Genomic DNA, 15,573 nt, shown 5'->3' on the forward strand with positions numbered 1-15,573 from the left:
AACAAATGTGATAAATAGTAATGTTGAATATATTTCACTGTTTTAACATTTCTTCAAAATTAGGTGCTAATACGTTTTAGTAACTTTGCATTGCTCTAAAAGGTGAAATCACGTTACTAAATCTTACTTTCAGATATGCGCAGTGTTTTATCCTTTCCTGTATGATTTACAACTTCAGTTAACTTATCTCCACCTACAGCTTCCAAAGCTAGACCTGTGTAAAATAAAATACATGTTATCATAGTACTATTCTTTAAGTTACTGGTCGAAATGCAGTACAAAAATCGTAGAAAAGAAGTTAAAATGTTATCGGCTATTCTAAGAAAGTATGGAGGGGTAACTTAAGTACATGAACAAACCTCTTATACAAGATCAAATTAAGTCATCCTAAACATCTAGAAAAAATGTGATAGAGTTTACATTTCCAAAAAAGAACTGATTAAAATGGTGAAAGAAACTATAACAAAAGACACGAACAACTAAACTTTCTTACAACTCCGTTGATATCGGTCGACATAAACGGACAGATGCTTAACACATCAAAAGCAAAACATGTTTAATTTATTTACGAATTTTTCGTTTCTTAGAGGACTTCATTTTCTAATTTAGTGTTGACATGCGCTGCATTAAAAAGGCATTCTGTGAACATTAAACACAAAAAACTTTATACATGTATTTCGGAACGTGTAAAGATTTGCTAGCTTAATTTATATTCTGCTGTCAACATCTTAGATATTTTACCTACACAAAACATTGAGCTTGAAAAGAAGTTATAAAAGAAACAAGAGCGCCACGATGGCCCTAGAAAGCGCCCCTGAGTTACACCGCTTGCATGAACAGTTTTAGTAGATGGTTATGGAAGGAAAATGTCTGCACAACAGTGCCACATTTTTTAACTTTCCACTTCAAACATACATGGGAAAGTGGCGGCCATGTTTTCGAGAAAACCGAGTAATTGGTAAAGTCTTCAGAAAGGGTCCAAAAAGATGTATTTGCGTAAACCTATTTTAAAGTATGGCCAGTAAATTAAAGGAATTTATGTTCTCTAAAAGTATCAATACATATATTAGATAGTAATTGCTAGTAGAATGGTATTACACTTCATGATAAGTTGATATTGTTATTGACACTTTTTTGTCATTTGTTTGAAAAGTTGTTAAAACAAGAGAACTTTAAGAACAAAAATAGGTATCATATATATCTGATTAAATAAAAGAGGGCCGGGTTGTACATTGTAATTTTGTACCTTCGACGAAAGAATGTTCAACACTATTTAACAGGATTTATTTAAAAGACGTAATACAGAGCATAATTATATGTTAAAGCAAAACGTTACGTAAAGCGTTCCGTACTTGACAAAACGTTCCGTACTTGACAAAAAATTCCAAAGACGAGAAAGAAGTAAGCAATGTTAAATATGCAACATACAGGGGAAGCTATGCCCATAGAAACCAGCCTTCTTAAACTTTAACGATTGTAAATTGAAACATTTCCTTATTTTATGTTGCCTTTAGTAGTCCTACATTGTAAATAGGGAAATAATGAAAAAAAAACAGGTCTTAATTACTTTAATAACTGATTGCATGTATATATTTCGTCTGAATAAATGTTTGCTTCTGCTGTTTGCTTCTGCTTAAGTTAACAATTGGTAAAACATGTTAGTCATATATACTTTTAAGTTTGGAATGATCTCATTACAATAAACGTATCAACCTTTTGTAATCTACCAAACTATACACTAAAGTATTGAAGCTGTTCATGCCTCGTTTTCTAGTTTTTATAATTCTATAAAATTTGTTTATGTTGTACATGTACAACGTTTCAACGAAATTTGCTTTTTTACTATACAGTTACTGTGGTACTTAAACATTGTGAAGTTTTTTTTTTAAACTAAAGTAAACTAATATTTATTTTCTACATTGCAATTATTTCTTCTTACCTTTGTCATCAAAACTGTAGGATTCGTTTCTCACAAAGTGTTTGATATATCTTCTAAAGATCAAGTCAAGCTTTGTTTTCTTGTCATTTCCAATTTGTGTAGATGTCAGCGTTATTGTAGTGTTACATTGTGTTGACTGTAAACAGTTTGTGTCTTTGATATTTTCCCTAACTTGGTCCTTTACAGCTAGATGGTTTTCATTTGGTATTAAGGTGCGATACGTTATTTCAGTATCAAGACGGAGTACATTAGGGAGAACGGGAACTGAAAAAAAAAGATTTTCTGCTTTTTTGTCTAGTCTCAAAACGTTTACTCTGGATAGGAAATGAATTACATCTTAAACCTCTTTGATAAATTATGAAGAGAATCATATCATACTAACACATCTTATTAAATAAAAAATCTCATTGTAACCATTAAATTAATGCGTAGGTAACATTAAAATTTAAAATAACCAACCTATACAAGGCGCTTGCACCATTCCAGGCACCCAAGAGTAGTTTGTTTCAAAGCCACATTTTAGTTTGCTGAATTCAGTAAACCATGGTGTATGTATTGTACCATTTTTGCATGTTATCATACATGTACGAAGTCCAAAACTCTGATCAGTTTCACACTCGATATAAGCTAACGATTCATTTCTATGCACGAGTTCAGGACACGCTGCAATATACAAATATGCTGAGTTCATTATTCCTGTTTTTAGAGTTTTGAATACGGATAATATAATTGTATATCCGTTAAACTTTACATGGTATTTCGATAAAAATAACTAATAAAAATAGTTTAATATGTTAAATTTTGCACAATTGAAAAGAAGTAGTTATACCTTCGCAAGTTTTACTTTCACATTTTCTTATAACAGTATGAGAACCATGGCAAGGTTTTCCGTATGTATCTGCGGGAGGATTGTTGCATGCACGATGACGGGTTTGAAAACCTGAACCACACGTTGCAGAGCATTTTGACCAAAATGACCAATCAGACCACTGACCATCAACTGCAAATGAAATTTTATGTGGTGATGGGGTACACATTTAAGCTTTTCGTTTAGACCTGAATGCGTGCCTGAAGTAATTTATTATATATTTTCATTGATAAAATCTATGCAAAGATGATTTTGAAGAACAGAAAGCAACAAGTTAAACAAATTGCAGGCTCAGTTAGATTGAGCGTGTTCGGGACAGATAATGAAATGCTGTACTAATTAATTTAAAGTGGTATGAGTTTTAGACTTCAAGTGTTCATGTCATATAATTGATGAGTATATGAAAAGAAACACATCTGTTTGATTGAAAATATCATTTTTAAAAGTGGGTTTAAAATTAAATTACTAAATGTAACTTTGTAGGACATGTTTTATGATCTGCCCTTCTATTTCTTTATAAAGCAAGGAGATAGTTTTACTTTTCTTTACATATTTACAATACAAAAGATAATAGGTAAGGATAGATTTCTCGGAAGTTCAGAGCACTAAAATCACAGCCTCAGAGCCACGCATTTGCATAGCAGGCCCACAACAAAAAGAAGCTGTAATGAAAAAATATTCCAGACTGGTTGCTGCAAACATCCAACAAGTACATATTAATTTATGCTAAAAATAGATGGAGGGGAAGGAAATAGTAAGGGGCAAAATCGGACAGGGTGGGGGGAAGGACCCCGAAGGGGCAAGTTGAAATAGGACGAATATACAAGGGGATGCCATGTTCTTTAATAACAGTCACACTACAACGTAAACCACAATAGCTCAGACACTCATGTACCAAAGATAAAGACACAACCAAGGTCAACTGAGTAACATAGAAAAACGAACAAGCAACACATAAGAAAACAGTAGGGCACAGTTATAGATTCACTAGCATACAAACGCACCCACAGAAGTAGGAAAAAAGCAATCGTGTACCGTCTTAGGATTCCGGCTGCCAAAACAAATCTTGAAACAGATTCATTATGCTTACTTGGATAATTTTGGCAAAGATATCCTGAATATCCTGCTCGACAGCTGCAAGTGTAACTATCGTTATGGCTATTACACGTGGCATCATTCATACAGATATTCTCAGAGCAATAATCTGGCGGGTTCTTGCACGTGGTTCCGGACCAACCATGAGAACATTTACAAGTGTACGTGTCATTGTGATTTTGTATACAACTATGACCGTTGCACAAATTTGGAGAACAATGGGTTCCACTCGGACGTTCCCCTGAAGGTAGAAAATAACGTTATAAGACAGTGGACTGGAAAGGAGAAAGCAAAAAAAAAGACAGTCTAACAAAAATGTAAGCAAAAGAAATATTTACTTCTACAATATTATTATAAGTTTCAGTTTTAATTTTAACATGCCTACCTGAATTTAATGCGCGGCCATATATAAACAATGGTTGTGCTATTACCAAACACATTTGAAAATTCTTGTTACACGAACAATAGTTTAAATCAATAAACTCACGTGTACACAGACTTTGCACTGACCAAGTCCCTTTCGCCTGGCATATAGTGTATTGTGGCCCAACCATCAAGAACCCTTGGTGACACAAGACTTTACAAACAGTGTTGTAACTATAGATGTTGTTTAAGCACGTTATATTAGCATTATCTGGTGCTTTAGGGCTTCCACATTTGACCTCTAAAATAAACAATATATGATAAAATCTGTAGAAAGATCCTTTGGAAGCAAACAATGCAACCTTGCGGAATAATAGCAGACTCGGTTTTATTGAGTCTGCTCATGAGAGAATATGTTTTCTGCAACATCTCTCACTAAATACTTGTGATTGGTTAATAGATTAAAATATTATCAAAGTCAGAAAGAGTTGTTTCTAAACATTTAAAACTAAAATGGTCTATATGTTTGTTTCTCGAGCATAATTATCTTAGATTATATTATTATTATAATAGTCTTTTTGTGTACAACGAATATGACTTTATTCATATTCAAATAATTACTGAAATATTGAAATACTGTAATTGAGGATGTCATACTTTCACATTGCTGAATATTTGTCCAGTTTGGGAACTTGTTAGCTACTGAGGTATATCCACAAGTGGCATTTTCAGATCTAGGCAGTCTAAAACCTTCATCACAAGTAACCATACAAGAACTTCCTGGTGCTGTGCTATTTGTACACGTGTAACTGCCGTTGTTAACAACCCCCAACTTAGCACAGGAGGGAACTAGTACATAAAATATTTGAAGCAAATGTCAGTTTTGTCACTTACACGCATCAAAATGTCATGTCCTACTCAGGCGTAATGTGATAGTTTAGATAGTACAGTGATTATACACGTCTTTTGTGTACTAATGCCTGCAGAAGCCAGTGGGAATTACAAACATCTCACAAGGATTTCTGCACACCTAAACACACAAAAGAAACGTGTATTGTCGCTATTCTTGCATGAAAACATCCTTATTTCTTGTTAAAACAAGCACGAAAATACCCATAACTTTTCATATTATTTAAAAACTTTGTAAACAGGAACACAGTTATAAGAATAATAAGTATACATTCGAGTTATTTTGAGTACGATCACATTTCGAGAATGGATGAGTACGAACGTAGTGAAATTTATATGTTCTGCTACAAATTAGTTAAAATCATACCAACTGATACTTCCCAAAATCATTAATATGATTCCTTAAAACAATCGCACAAGTTACAACTGATTCAATACATTCAACACAAACCGACGCCGAGTTCAAAAGGAAATAAACAGAGGGAGAAGGAAGTAAGTACATTGTTGGTAGCAGTGGGTTTAGGGCTGGAAACTGATACAGAAAAACATACTGTGCATTAGATTGCATTTTATGCCACAAAAGACTATTGTGGAAGAAACCAGACGCAGATACCACATCTCCACAGGAATAAATGTCCGTCCAGGGCAATGCATTTTAAAAATGAATATCCTGTATTAACAACCCGTAAATCGCATTGTTAACACTTCGGTTAATAATGGGCATATCCAAGGAAAAATATACTTATGCAAGAAGATTAAATAATAAATTCATCTGCATATCGTTTCCAATATGTCAGTAGCACAAATATTCATTATTAATGTCATTCAATACTTTATTTAGGCATTCGCCAACAACGATGCGCTCAGTGTACTCCACTTAATAGGATTTAATATCAATAGGGGCCTTAACCAATATAAAATATTTTAAAATGGGAGTTTTGTAAGCCAACTTACCGATTACAGTGAAGTTAAAGTGACAGTTGTCTATCAACCCATCTTTGTCCGTTGCGAGGTACACTATACTGTGCGTTTGTCCCCAAACAGTTCCGAGGAAAGTTCCACCATTAATGCCTCCTTTTACTTGTCTTACACTGTGATCGAAAGTATGTAAAGCATTTTATATATGTAGTTTTATCATACAAATTCAAATAAACGCAATAAGTGATTTCTGTGATGGAACATGAATGAAGCTTAACTTAGACAAATCTAAAATTATGGTCTTCCAAAAAGGCGGTTATCTAAGTGAGAAATGGGCATTTAAAGGGAAAGAAATTGAAGTTGTGTCATGGTATAAATATCTTGGTTCGTATTTTACGCCAAAACTATGTTGGTCAAAGACTCAAGAAATTTTATCTCTACAAGCTAATAAAGCGGTTAATATGATATTTAAATGCCAAAAACAGTTTGGGTACTTAAACCACAGGCAAGCCTTTAAATTATTTGACTCTATAGTAAAACCTACTGTGACGTACGCGGTGGAAATATGGGGATACCGTCCGTGCACTGTGATTGAACAAGTCCAAATACGTTTTTGCAAACGCCTCGCTTGCATGAATCAAAATGTATCGAACTTCTTTGGTCTCAGTGAATGCGGAAGATATCCGTTATCAGTGACGTACTTTTCAAAATGTGTATAGTATTGGACAAAGTTACTGCAAATGTCAAGGAAAGGTACCCTAAACAGTGCTACTTAATGCGAAAGAGATTACATGACGTCGGTCGAGTCACGTGGGCAACGTACATTAAACGCTTACTGTACCAATATGGATTTGGTTATGTTTGGATAACGCAGGACGTATGTGACACCGCAGTGTTCCTCCACGTTTTTACACAAAGACTTAAGGTACTTCCGCCATCTTGAATTTAGAGTGACCATCATTTGAGGTGTGAAAATATAGTGAACAAAAGCTTTCAAATGCAGCTGTTCCAGAGTACAAAAACAGCTCAGTTTGCAAGACCTAAACTAAAAGTAGCTGTATAAAAAGTAAAACTAAAATTTGGAAATAAACAAAGAAGATATTTTACCTGTATTTTTCCAAATTTTTCGTTAGATTTATAAATCCTTTCAAAATACTTTATTAAAAATTCATGAATGGCAAAAGTTAGTTCAAAGTTTCAATTAGTGCATAGGAGAATTGTCTTACTGAATAGAACTAAACTAAGTACAAAATCTGTTTTCAAAACTGACCACCTCATGTATTAAAACGAAAATAAATCTGTATATATTGCTATTTTCAGCATACATAAAAGTAGTGCAATGTGCGGACAATGATATTTTTACGTATGGTGTACCAAACTGCCTTTAAATGTAAGACAAGTCTCAGACTTAATGTGAACAAGATTTGACAACGATCCAAATTCTTTTTAAGGATTGTGCAAGTATAAGAAAGGTTTAATTTATTATAGTGGAATTTACTTACGCGCTGCTTATCTCACGGAAAATTTGGTGGAAATGGAATTTTCGGCACTTCCTGCGGTAACTACCGAAATTACTTAACGTAACGTTCTTACACATACGTGATTGTATATTTATAAATTATAAAAACAATCGAAATATTTGCTTTATCACGATATATGCAAATATTTTTAGACAATCTTGAAACATTTGGCCACAGTATTTCCGCATACTGGTCCGGGACAAGTTCGTTATGTGTAGTGATTCCTTATTAGATGTCTCATGCGTCGTAAACTAACCAATTTTGATCTATCGACTTTTTATACAATATGAGAATTTATGCAGCATGTTTTTAAAACCACAGTGAGAATAAATCGCAGAAAAAATGTACAGCCAAATATGTTAGGAGGTAATACAATTTGTATACAATTGTAGATAACTACGAAACATTTTACAAAATGCAATCAGTTGAACTTCTCACGCGAAAACCTGATGATTAAAATCAGCAATATCTCAAAAGTAACTTTTCTGTATCTTGGTTCTTCGTTAAACAATGATATTTTTCACACTTTCATAGATTTAAACTGATAATAAATGTGTATTGAAATTCCGGCATAGAAATGGACACTGACTTTACATTAGTGATTACTGCGGTGTTGACAGCGGAAGCAGCGGTCCAGTACTAAGACTGTCTACGAAACCAAGGATAACGAGTTCTTTATCTGAAAATTACGAACACTGGGATCAGTGTTCACTATACACCTGAAAATAATAGACTTGCTATTTGCCGACTGCACACTTGTTTTCTATTGTCGTTAATATAAAGAAGACTAGTAAATATTCGTACATATATGCATAATCTCATAAACACTTCTTTAATGTATGTTCTCTGAAATTATAACAAATAACTGGCTCAACTGAGACACCATATTTTAAAGTAAATTCAGTTTATTCACCACGAGGTTCAAAATGCACATGGAATAATTATAGAACATATATGCATTTAAAGTTGAAAGTTGATTGTTTTCTACAGGACGTAAAACTGAAACAAGTAAGCATTTTTACTTTTTCAGCAATATTCCTCAGGTGAACTTTGACATTGTTTACGAAGAGAAATCAGTTTTGTGTCATCTTGAAATGCGTTGTTCGGCTGAAACGTATAGGTCCCGGAAAAGTTCTAAAATGGTTTATTTTGGGGAATTTTGTTTTATTTATAAATTCAACACAATGTGCAATATTTCCAGTTTTTGAAAATGATTGAAATTCAACTTTATTTTAGAAACATTTCCGATCTTTCATTAATATTTTGCCAGCGGATGCTTACAAATTTTAAGTGAAATGGCTTTCTTGTCCAAGAGAGGTGTGTAAAGCGAAAAACTATCATTACACATTGCGTTTATTCTTTAAATGTAAAGGATCGGTAACAGATTAAGGAGATCGGACAGTGAAAAACTATACTAAATGGATATCTCTAACCATGAATAAGGAGACATACATATTTCAGTAAAGAAATCTGAGGTAAAAGAACAATCATATATTTTGTTCCTTGAAATAAACATGGTGGCGAAATATTTTAGAAAAACTGTGCACGTGTTTTGCGCATTAGAATGTTTAACGACATTTTCTTGAAAAAGTAACGCTCGTGTGCACTATTTTGGCATTTCTTTGATTTGAAAATAAATGTTTTATAGCAATTTAGGTTGCATACGATACCAAAATTTTGCACCAAAAATGTTCACTCATTTTCTTCCAAAGCACTGTGGAGATGGGGTTCAGCGTAGCTTTCATGCTCGCAAGTTTACCTACAGATATATCTTTTCAACTTTTATCATATATATTTTATGTCCTTGCATTTCGAAAGCTGTTTCGAGAATTCTGATTTTTCACATAAATTTCTAATTTCAATTTGCGGAAGTACCTTAAGGACTGTGCCTATCAGTCATTGTGGTCGGATATTAACGATTCCTCGAAATCTCTGACGTATAAACTTTATAAAAACACTTTAAACCCAGAGATGTATCTATCGTTGTCACTGACATATATGCAAAAACGAACTATTTCTAACTTTCGATGTTCTAGTCATATATTTATGATTGAAAAGGGGAGACATTTAAATATAGTTAAAGAGTAAGAGTATACATTCTGTCCTTCCTGTTTGAGCAATAATGTGTACACAGTTGAAAACGAGATGCATTTTCTTCTTGTTTGTTCATTATTCAACGCACTGCGGGAACGATATTTTAAACAGCAATGGCTATCTTCAGTCATAAATAATCAGTTGTTAATAAATATCACGAGTGCTTCTGATAAAGGCAGTATTTTTCTGCTTTCAATTTTTTTGATTAAAAATATAAATTGTTGCCATGCTAAATGTTTTTTGGGCCGGATGCCTTTTAGTACGATAAAACTGTATTGTATTGTATTGTATTGCATTGTATTGTATTTGTTTCAAGAAAACCTTCAATTCATATTATCATTAATTTCTTTACCTCGGGAAATCCCCATTTTCATCAGTAGCTACCGGTTCTGTCCATCTGATGACGACATGGTCAATTCCTTGTTTTGTGTAGTAGGTATTTTGAATGTCTTTTGGAGCACACGGTTGCTCGAATTTAGGAGGTAAAAGCCATTCGGTCATGTTGCTCTCAACAGGACCTATGAAAAAAAATAAACAGCAGATTTTGCTCCGTAAAGATTGTCATTTAGTGTTTGAATAATCATTCGTCTTAAGCAAACGAGTCTCGAAAAAACTAACTTTACAAAGTTTTGTCGTGAAGTGGTTTTATAAATTCCATTACGTGTTTATCTACACAAGGACAGAGTGGTGCAATAAATCAACAGAAGGAGCCTCATAATTTTCCAGAGTTATTTAACACTTGAAATACCTAGTATCGACACGTGTGGTATGCTGGGGCGTAAAGGGAATAATTAAGGCGGGTAAGCTCAACACCCATAGGATCAATGCGTCAGATATATAGTCAATATCATATGTTTTCTCTGAGTAGCATTTTGGTGGATTTGACGGTTAGACGATTATTATAGTTACAATTACGTCCCTGTTTAGCACTCGTGTCATTAAGGCATCGGGTTCGATTCCTCCCTTACTCCGCAATCATGCAATTTATATATTGAAATGGCGTTTATTCGCATGCAACCTTAACTTTATATGAAATGTTCAAAAGGAAAATCATATTGGTATCACTCACAAAAGTAATTGCAAGTCAATGAATTGTCCTGGCTTGGAAGTGACCGCTGCACTCTGTTATAAAATGCACCTGAAAATCAAAATTGATAGAAATTGTGATATAAAACTGAAGTATTATGCATGTTATCGGATGTTATCATTCCTACTTTCCATAAACTTAGTTTAGATTAATTTACACTTAGCTCATTCCTTATTAACGTAAGTAAAATTTCACGCATGTGCACTCAACGTTAGGCAAAACGACATGACAGCACAATGTTAACTACGTAAACTTTATAAATTATCAAAATTGAATTTGGTCAATATGACTCTGTTTTATAATAAATTATCAATGCAGGACATCCGCAACTGCCTTTCTTTCTCTAAATGAGAAACTTTGAAAATAATGCGAATATAATAACTGATATTTCGAGGTCCATAATGAACAGGCAATAAATTGTTCTTCAGCCATATTCAATTTGACTTTCATTTGGACAAATTTAGGTCAAAGAACAAAATAGAAATGTAATATTATCATTCAGTTAAAAGCTTTCAAGAACTTTCATAACGTGATCTGACGTGAGTTACGATGTGCCGCAATAAGCTAAAGGTCGAATTAAAAAAAAAAGCAATATAATCAATAGTAGTTGAAGTGGACGTTTCGTTTCCTTTCATGGATTTTGAAGCTCGAAAACTGAATATTTTAGACGGGGTTACAGATTCATCCAATCTGGTGTACTCTACCCCCACCCTACAACCACACTTCCTAAATCCCCCTGCTAAAATTGGCAAAGGCGGATACATGTTAAATTTATGATAGTTCTGTTATAATCAATAACAGAAATTTTGATATTTAATTTTAAAGAACTGCAACGCTTGCCCTGGAACAGGACAGAGACATGTATTAGCTTACTTCCCTTGCTATTACACGATTGCGTGGAAAATGAAAATGATTTAAGACACAATATCATACCTTTATGCACAACAAAATCATTTAGGATTTGATTTATTCATATTTATTTTATTTACCATTCAAAGCCTGCTTCGTATGATTTTGTCAGCTTACTTATTGTTAAAAATAACCTTAAATCAGCCGATAATAAAATGAAAAACCAGTTAGTATTCTATAGTGCAGATAATACATTTTGCTTGTATCAAAATATCACAATAGAAGCACCTTTTTAATACAGAACAGGTAGGTGAAAACACTAAAGGTGCAATTATATTGATCTCTGTTTCCTAACACGACCCGTTTCAGTTTCCTATTCTGAAAATTGTGTGTTATTAAACAACAATTCATTTTTTCTGACGTTACAATTATTACGTCATAGCGTTAAACGACATAGCGGCGCGCTGGAAAAGAAACCAACAGAAAACAAGCAAATATTTAAAAGTTTTCGTCAAAGATGTCGTTCAGATGCGTATTATTATATCAGGAGGGCGCAGCATTTCAACTACAAACAATGATTTTATTCAGCGACAAATCACTTATAATAACGAGATATATCTTTTCTGAAATAACTTTTATGACCCGGTCTACTTAAGTGACATCCTCGATCTTGATTACCACGGTGACCTATGTCTTATCATGTCATTTGCATAATAATAACGTAAACTTTGCGCTCAGAAGAAATCATTTAATTATTACTAAACACTCCAACTTCATTGACAAAAAGCCGCGTCCCTTAAATACTTGTAATTCAAGTCGAAGAAAATATGTAATACATTGTTATTTGAAGGAAGAAATCTTTTGAATGTTAAAATAAAATAAAATTTGACATTTACAAATGTAAGGAACAATTTTACGTCTGTTTTTGTGAGTGGATCCAGATTTAAAATACCTGCGAACGGACGAAAAATAAGAAAACATCAACTCCTCAGGTAAGATAAAACTAATGACGTCTCAAACTTTAATCAATGCATTCTGTACAAAACAATTTGTGATCAAAATCCATTTTTTATTAAAGCAATACCATTCGTCATATAATGGTTATTTTATGTATGTTTATTTATTGTTGAACTGTCTTATTGCCGCACGTAAAGAGTACATGCGCATTAAAATCAAAACATCTGTGTAAGCAACTCGGCAAGCAAAGGCGTTGTAAATCCGTCTATTTCATTTGTCGTTTTTTTGTGTGTCTCGATTGTCAGCCAAAAACAATCCTATGCGGACTGTTGACGATAGGAACGGATTTGGAATCGACAGGAACTTACATTGAAATAAAAATGTTGAAACTCTAAAATGTTTAAGTTTTATCTGTTTAAAATGAATGTATCAAATGGGGCCTCGATGGCCGAGTGGTTAAGATCTCTGACTTTAAATCACCTGTCTTTCACAATGTGGGTTCGAGCCTCGGACGGGGCGTTGAATTCTTCATGTCAGGAAGCTATCCAGCTGACTTACGGAAGGTCGGTGGTTCTACCCAGGTGCCCGCCCGTGATGAAATAATGCACGGAGAGGCACCCGAGGTCTTCCTCCACCATCAAAGCTGGAAAGTCGCCATATGACCTACAATTGTATCAGTGCGACGTTAAACCCAACAAAACAAACAAACTTACGCGTGATAGTGTAAATAGCAGTTGGATTTAAATTCGTTATCATTCCAAGTGGGTAAATATTATTAATGTCTAGGTTTATAAAATCGATTATCGATACACGTTGTTGTCCTAAGCCCTGAATTATTTTCCATGAAAAAGAGTTTTTCCACGAACAGCTACTTATCACTGTTTTTTTTATTAATGGGAATAGATAAATATGTAGTTTTAACCTTGACTCTTACTTTTTATAAAAACTCCTTTCATACTGTCATTGGTCATTTTTGTGATTGTTTTTTTGGAACGATTTTACTTTATGCCGACTTGAGAGACTGTAAATGGGTTTCTCTTCATTCTAATCTAATTTCTATCTTTCTGTTTTAATGTCATAAACATGAACTTTAAAATATTTTTCAGTCATATTGTAAAATATGAGGATAACAGAAATATGATTTTATTTTAATAGTCATATGAAAAGTACTGAAAAAGTAAATAAGCTAATATTATCTTAAAAGCCCACGTTTGAAACCAATGCAATATTGATAACCCTGTTCAGCAACTGAACATATAACTGAAAGAAAATGTTCTTATACTACTAATCCCCAATGATAACGTGATTCCCGCCGAAACGCGAGGATGAGTCTAATTCATGATAACTGATGAAACAACCATTCATAATGCTTGCACATTACTTGACACGCAATTATTAGTATTTCTTTCATTTCAAATAAGTATATAAGTATATGGCAACATAGCTCAGTTGGGTAAAATGCAGACAATAATTGGATTTAAGCAGATTGTTTTGTGGGTTCGAATCCTCACAAGGGTTGTTTTTTTTCAGATTTTTTTTGTTTTTCCTATTCCTTTTCTTCCGTACTTTTGTTTCTTTCTTTGATGGTTTGTTGTCGAGCACGCTTGCGGTGAGCTCGGTATAGTCGCCACTTTCGGTGTATGTGCGTGCGTGCGTCCGTCCAATTTTGTCCAGAGAATAACTTTGACATGCATGGAACAATCTTGTTTATATTTCGCATTAATGTTTAACTCAATGAGAAGGCATGTCATGCGCAAATCCCATGTTCCTAACTCAAAGGTCAAATTGAAGTTTGTCCGGAGTATTTCTCCTTCATGCATGGTAGGATTTTGATGTAACTTGGCATGAATGTTTACCATTATAAGACGGAGTGTCATACGTAAGAAGCAGGTTCCTAGGTCCAAGGTCAAGGTCGCACTTAGAGGTGAAAGGTGCTGGTGGGCTCGACATTCTGCCCGTGGGCATACTTGTATTTGTATAATTTATATGTCTTTATATAACACACTAGTATGTTCATTTTTTGCATGGCTAGTGCATGCATTTAATCAATATCATCTTTGTTATGTAAAAACTATTCTGATATGCCTTTAGATACCTCTCTGTCGTATTGTCACAGAGCTCATGAAGGAATCCTAATTTTTATGCAAAAGTGAAATAAAAATTTTAAAAAAAAATGTCAGTGCTGAGTTTCGAACCCACACGGCAAAAGATCTGTTGAACATTGACTGTATGCTTTACCACTGAGTTAATTCGTAACTGCTACAAAACCTTGAAGTATTTAGATTGTAACATGTTAGGAAAATGTTGAATTCCCTAGGTTCCATTTCAATCTATTTATAGTCATGTTTGTAAATATCAAGTTATCGTTGGGGCATAGTATGTGCAAACATGAAAATAATCTTGCAGATTATTGTAAGCGTGCATTTAAACAAAATGTACAATCAATTATTTCTTTCAATATTTGAGTGGTTTGTCATTAAGAAAGGAAGCAGTAAAATAGTTTCATATTAAAACTAAGAAGAAAAGCTACTCACCTATCAAATGACATCGTGCCGCTAATTGTATAAAAAGAATGTAGTTTACAACTTTACGCATTTTCATTTGCAGTACACATCCTGAAATATACAGTAATCCATCAGAGGTTTGACATAGCCTTGAAATTTACCTGAAATATGCGAGTATAAACTCTTATACAAACTTAAAAAAATAAACTTATTGAAATGTGCATTATATTTGTATTGCTTTAATGTAAAAGAAAAAAAAACAATAAAAAAACAATACATCCCAATAGCATATAAAGTTTTTATTGACAATTTATATATTCATAGGTTCCGCTTAGATGAACGCATTAATATCCTAGTTTAAAGTTAATTCTAATAGTATCAAAGTACAAAATATTTCACGTTATGAAATATTAGTTGTTTTTTCTTTGTTTGAAATTAAATGATACGATAAAGGAATCTACATTTTTTAT

The 15,573-nt window shown here is 33.5% G+C and overlaps 1 protein-coding gene across 1 annotated transcript; it reads right to left on the minus strand.

The window, feature by feature from the left end:
• Positions 1–116: 116 nt before the first annotated feature.
• Positions 117–15,336, minus strand: LOC128554520 (neurogenic locus notch homolog protein 1-like). Its single transcript, XM_053535793.1, has 11 exons — positions 15,134–15,336; positions 10,776–10,844; positions 10,059–10,224; positions 6,129–6,265; positions 4,923–5,114; positions 4,390–4,566; positions 3,898–4,143; positions 2,769–2,939; positions 2,399–2,602; positions 1,940–2,203; positions 117–214 (listed from the first exon to the last, which is right to left on the minus strand). Exons 1-11 carry the CDS (start codon positions 15,198–15,200, stop codon positions 117–119), a joined length of 1,791 nt encoding a protein of 596 aa, XP_053391768.1. The 5' UTR covers positions 15,201–15,336.
• Between the last annotated feature and the right edge of the window lie 237 nt (positions 15,337–15,573).

This window comes from Mercenaria mercenaria, unplaced genomic scaffold (genome assembly GCF_021730395.1).
Source record: "Mercenaria mercenaria strain notata unplaced genomic scaffold, MADL_Memer_1 contig_5090, whole genome shotgun sequence".
NCBI lineage: Eukaryota > Metazoa > Mollusca > Bivalvia > Venerida > Veneridae > Mercenaria > Mercenaria mercenaria.